At 40.0% G+C, this 7,294-nt stretch overlaps 1 protein-coding gene across 1 annotated transcript; it reads left to right on the top strand.

Moving 5' to 3' along the window:
* Positions 1–3,015: 3,015 nt before the first annotated feature.
* Positions 3,016–6,576, top strand: LOC147631524 (cold-responsive protein kinase 1-like). The gene is made up of 6 exons (XM_086808029.1): positions 3,016–3,261; positions 3,345–3,475; positions 3,694–3,904; positions 3,979–4,219; positions 4,370–4,520; positions 4,699–6,576. Exons 1-6 carry the CDS (start codon positions 3,195–3,197, stop codon positions 4,951–4,953), a joined length of 1,056 nt encoding a protein of 351 aa, XP_086664155.1. The 5' UTR covers positions 3,016–3,194; the 3' UTR covers positions 4,954–6,576.
* The last annotated feature ends 718 nt before the right edge of the window (positions 6,577–7,294 follow it).

Here is a 7,294-nt window from a genome sequence, read left to right as displayed (position 1 = left end):
AGATTTTCACATGGCTCCTCACTCTTTGGAGCCTTACATTCAGTCTTCTTGTCGTGGCAGCTTCTCTCCATGCGTCCGTCTCTTCTTTCAGTCTTCTTGGGGCAGCTTCTCTTCTCGTGTCCATGTCTTCCTTTAGATCTTCTTGGTGTGGATCTTCTTCTTGGAAGGAGATGTTCTTCTTCTTTCATGGCTGGGGCCATGAGCTTGTCCGTCAGGTCTTGTTGCTCCATGTGAGCAACATGTTTAAACATTTTGTTGACAGTTCTTTTGGGCTTTTTCTATTTATCTTGTGTCATTATGCAATGCAAACCCAAATCTATGAGGGAGGTCTTACCTCTTGCCTTATTCTGGACAAGGGCAGTGTCTGATCCCATTTTTACACTGATATAATGTGCCCAATACATAATGCGTATAGCATTCATTCTTATGCACATTCCCAAATGCAACTCTGGCTGTGAATAATCTTGAATTTGAGTGAGATTTAGAGGCATTAACCAAGGGTTAAATGCAAAATGATGATTATCACAAATTTATCAGCACAATTTTCCCAGAAATTACATTAAATCAAGGGTAACCAATTTGTACGGAATGGTTGGAGCATCAAACCAACTCCGAATTGCAATCTGAAGTTATAGGGATCTGTATCAGATACCTAATAGTTAATTTGAACCCTCAATTGCACCAAAATACAGTGATTAGTACTGATTAATCACTGATTAGCAAATTAATCCACTGTTTTGTGTGCAAAAAACAGAGTATGCGGGGAGTCCAGATCTGGTGCCTTAGACTTCAAATGACCTCAAATTCTTTCAAGGCCATCAATAGCAATGAGTCTAGTAGAGGATTAAGCCAAGAAACACAAGATTTGACCAAATATTGAAAGCTTAATCTCTGTTTTACCAAAGTCACCTGCAGATTTGATGAAGAGCTTGGATCTCTGTAGACTTCATGAAATTGAGTTCTGTCTTCACCAGCTTCTAGAGCATGCTTGAAAACCCCTGGGGCTAAGAGGAATTATGTCAATTTGATTTGAAGTGGACAAGATCTGCAAATTCATCAGAAAAACTTGCATTGCAAAAAATCGCGATTTCTTCCTCATGCGCTGGCAGTTTGCGCTTGTGATTGGCTTGGCTGGAGCTCCTATCGGTTGGCTATCTTGGGCTAGAAGGGTTTGGGTAATGGTTGAGTGTGCAAAGAGCTAGAGCTCCTCCACCAGCTGGGGGTACAGAGGTGAGTTGAAAACTAACTAAAATTTTGATTAATTTCTAATTATCTACTAATCTTAATTAATTAGATAATGGGCTCATAAACCTGATGGATTCTAGGCATGGCTCTGATACCATGTTGAAATTAGAGCAATGTGATGAGCTATGGTGGATCAATTACTAGAATCAACATCATTAACAAAGTCTGACCAAACCTTTTCACGTAAAACTACAAGGCTTGGATTGGTATAGTCAAATGTTGTACATTTACATAAATCCTTCCACAAGTCCCAAGACTTTGAGTTCTTTACTTTTTCTGGCCTCTCTAGAAAATGTCTTGCCTTATATCCACTCATTGACACCTGCTGGGCCACTTCATGATTTATGCCAACAGTGGTCTTCTTGTTAATAGTAATCTTTACATTGCCGCCATGGCACCCAATTGAGTTGAGTAGTTCCTCTACTTTTTTAAGAGCTTCATGTTGTCTTTCCTTGCCTTGCCTTGCATAGTAAATACATAATCAACGTGACACTTGAGCAGACGATCAAACACACCCATGAATGCATGCAAAGTACAAAAGTGGACATTCTTGAATTCGAATGGAATTACAGGATTCCATGTTGGATTCACAATAGGGCTATTCTATTGTGAAGAGGGAGAGAGAGAGAGAGAGAGAGAGAGAGAGACTCAGGGATGTCTTATTGTATTCGCATAGGAGAAGAGAGCTTGGGAAAAAGGGAGTGAGATAGTTGCAGAGGTTGGTAGGAAACGTGATGAATAATAGTAATGATTGAAAGAAACGAAATGTGGGGGAAATTTCAAATATTACTATTAAAGTGGAGTAAATAAGATTGAAAGTGTAGATATCAGTGATCCTAGTAGGGGGTTTTGATAGCTAGAAAGAGAATCCTAGAGAGAATCCTAGTTCAAAAATTAAAGAGATCCCCTACTTTTAGGCCCAAAAGTAGGCGTCATTATGAGCTTTATCTTCTTAAGCCTCAATAAAATTAGTCTTAATTCCTTAAAATTAATCTTAATTAAAGAGATTCGCTACTTTTAGGCCCAAAAGTAGGCGTCATTATGAGCTTTATCTCCTTAAGCCTCAATAAAATTAGTCTTAATTCCTTAAAATTAGGGATCCTTACAGGGCCCTTTTTATGCTCAAATACCCCCTAATGGATTTTTAATTTCAAGTTATGGAATTGAATGAAATATGTACATATCCTCAGGAACAAATTTAATCCACTAATTTTGGTGATTATAAAGCTCGTAGTTAATCAACTAGGGCATTTTAAAAAAGTTTATGAGTTTGACCACTTGTAATGAAAACTTTGGCGGATGGCTTCGGTTTTTCTTTCTACTAAAAATAATTGAAACTTTATATGTAGTGTCATTCTTGTTGCTTTCCTTCCATTACCTTTACAAGAATCTATAATTGATAATATTTGCAACCTAGCCTTGGACTTAGCAAATAAAGGACTACACACACTCAAATTTGCAACCATATCTTGGACTTAGCAATAAAGGACTACACACATTAACTTACCCTTCAAGCCAGTTACACATAATTCCTTAGGGTGGCTTTCTTTTAAACCCCATATCTTTTCAAGGCTTAAATGGGCTTTGAAGCCCAATGTAACCTTTAAATTTCAACACTTTTGGCAATTGATAAGCTACTTTTTTGCACCTCACTCTTTGTAGACCTTTTTGTCCATATATGCTGTCTCTATAACTGTGAACCTTCCACAAAGCTGTCACGTAACAAGAATTTAGAGGTTCAGGAAGGAGAGGAGTCGTCTTTAGAATGACTATTGGGAACCCGTGCTTCGCACATCTTTTGAGGCTTCCAAAATCAAATTCTACCCAAACCTTCTCCTCCCCTTCCCAAACCTCCAAATTCTTGCCACGTGGCAAGTTTGTAAAACTCTTCCCTAACATAATATAGAGAAGAGATAAAGCACTCTTTTTGATTCCACCATTTCTTGGCTATGCTGCTGGAGTTCTTGTTGAGTTGCTGTTTTAGAGGAGGACAACACCAGCACAGTCATCTGCAAGGCGAGTTTATACACTCTCTTCCATCTTTTCTTTTTCTGCGCATTCGATCATCCTTATGCTTTTTGTGAAGATGATGCTTGCAGCAGCAGCAGAGGGTTGTGAAGTCACCGTTGGCTCTTACCGCATCTTCTCCTTGCAAGATCTTAAGACAGCAACACAAAATTTCCACGCTGGAAACAAACTTGGAGAGGGCGGGTTTGGGTCGGTCTACAAGGTAAGGGTTTTTTACAATTCCATGCGAGGGTTTGCTCAATCCCGTCCTAAACTGTGTGAGGCCTCTGTTCATCACCATAAAAGTCTAAGATTTAAGCCCATAATAGGCTTTATTCAGGACCACCTAGGGTGTCTTCAGACTTTGTTAGGATTTGTCTAGGTTTTTGTGATCCCATGGAAAACTTTGAGGAGAAAAATCCCTTATTCTTATGCCTCTAGGGCGTATTAGTGGACGGCACCGAGGTTGCTGTGAAGCAGCTCTCTCGGGCAAGCCGCGAGGGCAAGGAACAGTTTCTCAACGAAATCAACCTCCTGACCACCATCCAGCACCGCAACCTGGTTCGGCTTCTGGGGTGCTGTGTCGACGGATCCGAGACACTTCTGGTGTATGAGTACCTGCAAAACATGAGTCTTGACAAGTTTCTATTTGGTATGTATGGAAAGCAAAGCCATATATTTTTGAACTAGAGCTGGTTTTTGAACATGGAATTCTGGGTTTTCTAGGGTCTGGATCAAAAGGCAGCCTACTTTTAGAGTGGTCCATTCGGCGAGGGATCATTGTGGGCACAGCCAAGGGTTTATCATATCTGCATGAAGATTCCCGGGTGCGCATAATCCACAGAGACCTTAAAGCTAGCAACATTCTCTTGGATGACAAGTTTTCCCCCAAGATTGCTGATTTCGGCCTTGCCAAGCTGTTCAACTTGGAACAAACACATGCCAGTACTAGAGTGGTGGGGACTTTGTAAGGCTTCACCTCTCTCAAGGCTCAGCTTTGAGACAACATGAAGTTTGAGGAGTAGTAGCTATGAAAAAAAGCTAATGTTGTGCCTTAGGGATTTACAGCAAAGGGAGTTTTTTGCTGACTAAATATAGGTGCTTGTTTGTAATCAAGTGGATACCTTGCTCCCGAGTATGCGATGAATGGGAAGCTCACTGAGAAAGCAGACGTTTACAGCTTTGGTGTGGTAACACTCGAGATCGTGAGTGGGAGAAAGCACACTGATTTTCAGCTGGCATCAAATAATCAACGGCTTTTAGAAGTGGTAGGGTTCTTATCTTCTGATGCCCTTCTTTTGCACCAACTGTGCTCCAACATGATCTTCAGATGCCCTTCTATGTTCCAACATGCATCTATGCCTTGGTGCAGTTATGGAGGTGAACACGTTCTTCTTTCATGTTTTTGGTGGCAGCAAATAAACTAATGAATGTTTGTGGCGGCAGGCATGGAGACTGTATGGGCAACGAAGGCTCGTGGAATTGGCAGACTCTAAAATGGGTAACAGTATAGTGCTGCAGGAGGTTTTACGAGTGGTTCACGTGGCATTGCTATGCACTCAGGCTGCTCCTAACTTGAGACCCTCCATGTCGAGGGTGGTGACACTGCTGGCTGGACACTCACAGATTGCGGAGAGGCCTACTATACCACCCTTCATCCATGAAGAAAGAGCTTCTAAGCCATGCTCTTCACAGGCTTGATCAGGCAGGATCCCCCGCGACAGCCGCTGCCTCTGCAAAAAGAAGTACGGCTTCGTCTTTCTTTTCTCCTTGACGAGGAGAAACTAAGCTGGCGTCTAAGAAGCACAAAAGTATGGTGATTACATATAAAGGACCATTGTCCAAAGCTCACAGCCAGTCCCTGACATATGTGAAAGAGATTCCTGCTTGCTTGCCACGTTACCAGAAACCAATGATGCTAATAGAGCTACTTCAAGTTTGCCATTGAGACAAGGAAGTTGAAATACATATAAAGGACCATTGTCCAAAGCGCACAGCCAGTCCCTGACATAGGTGAAAGAGACTCCTGCTTGCTTGCCACGTTACCAGAAACCAATGATGCTAATAGAGCTACTTTAAGTTTGCCATTGAGACAAGGAAGTTGAAATACTAACACTGGCAAGGATGGCAAAGGATGTATGGGTCATAGAAAGTCGTATCCAAAAAATTATGTTCATGATTTCAAATGCTTGAAAGTTTTGGAGGTTCTGATGTTTCACTGATCAGAAATCAGTTTCTGTTGCCGTGAAAGTGAATGAACGCCATGGTACATGGGGATAACCTGAAGCAGAAAAGACACCCTTACCGAGAAGCTGAGAACAAAGACACGCTCAGATATACCCGAGTGTAGAATGAGCTCGAGAGAGTGCACAGATGTGCGAGGGAGTGAGTGATTTGTGTGGGGATCCACCACTTTAGCAGTTGACCATACAAGCTCGTATGTATCATCTTCTCTCTTTAGGGGTGAGGGTCTCAAAGTGCCTTTATAATTTCTTTCTGCACTTTTAAGCAAGCGAGAATTGACCATGTGTACAACAAACATCACAATGCCTAAAAGTGAAAAATGATCATTTGTACAATAGACAACACAACGCAACGCTTCATTGCGTAGTACTTACAGGGCTTGTTATAACCTAGAAGTTCGTTGATCCTCTACTCTGAAGGAGTCTTGTTTTAAGTTTTCCTCTTTTCTTGCAATGATGCCCTCAAATACATTTGTGAGCATCTCGTATCAGTTTTCATAGGATTATGAAAACTTCATAAGGATATCCTAAGCATTCTTGTTAAACAAGTGCTGTATCTGCCTGCATTAGCCAGTCTTTCTTTCTACTGCTGCTTTTTCCACCAAAGTACAGTTTTTCAATTACAATGAGGCCACCAATGCCATCTCAAAAATGTTATCTCAAAGGCTATCAATTCAAGGTATGGAATCTCATCTGCAAATTTCAAGAATTGAAGGGCAACACACTATCTACTGTCGTGTTTCGTTAAGTTTAAGTGGGGGCCTTTCAAAGTAAGTCATTACTATCGGTGACACTTCAATGACTATTGGTGACACTTCTCCACCATGGTCACTCTTAAAAGGGACGCATGATAGCAAGGAAGCAGAATCAATGGACAAATGTGCCTATTGGAAAGTTGTAGGTTCATTAACCCTTAGTTGGTATTCACATGCTAGGGTTGGAAGTATGTAACGAATCAAAGTCAAAATTTTGTTTTAAAAATCCCAGATCTACTCTCTCGAAAACCTAAATAGGTACGTACATGATTTGTATAAACTCAATGCATTATTTCTGGGCAACTCAGCTCATGATTGGAAACAAACACTGTGTGATTCTTTAGCACTAATTCCTCAAGGAAAAATGTGAGTCTCACTTTCAGGATTCGTATAGAATGGATGAAGAATCCCACGTGCTTTGTGTTCTTGCCACGAAAAAAAAGAAAGAAAGAAAGAAAGGAACTACTATTTTGGATTTTCATTCTTTAGTTGCTCTGGGAATAATGAAAATTGATTAATTAGTGAAGGCGATGCTCTTTTTTTTTTTCCTTTTTCTTTTTTTTTTAAAGGTTTTTAGGATTATTTTAGAAGGTCTTTGTTAGGTTTTTACTATGGACGATTAAGGCAATCTTAGTAAAACTTTTTATCAAACGTTTTCATATGCGGTTCCTCTTGCAAATTTTCTTCTTATTCCTAGCATGTTTATTAGATCGCTTTTCTATGTAGATGAAAATGCCGAAGAGTGTTCAGATGTGTCATCCCATAGAATTTGTTGGGATGGTTCAGATGATGAACAAGGCATTGTACCCTTGAGGCTTATCCTTTAAAAAATTGTGATTTGATTCTTCATCACATACTTCACTATGGTGATCACAAAGGAAAGCCCTTGAGAGAGCTTCACCACAATAAGAAACCCAAATTTATTTAGCATTGTTGTAGTCGATTAGAAAATATTTTTTCCTGAATTTTGAATCCATGTGAATTTTTGTTGTCTAATATATATATATATATATATATATATATATATATATATATATATATTGC

The sequence above is a fragment of the Cibotium barometz genome, chromosome 14, assembly GCF_041138505.1.
Source record: "Cibotium barometz isolate CiBa-2024 chromosome 14, ASM4113850v1, whole genome shotgun sequence".
Lineage (NCBI taxonomy): Eukaryota > Viridiplantae > Streptophyta > Polypodiopsida > Cyatheales > Cibotiaceae > Cibotium > Cibotium barometz.
Note: the sequence above shows the minus strand (reverse complement) of the source record. Positions and strands in the feature narration are given on the sequence as shown.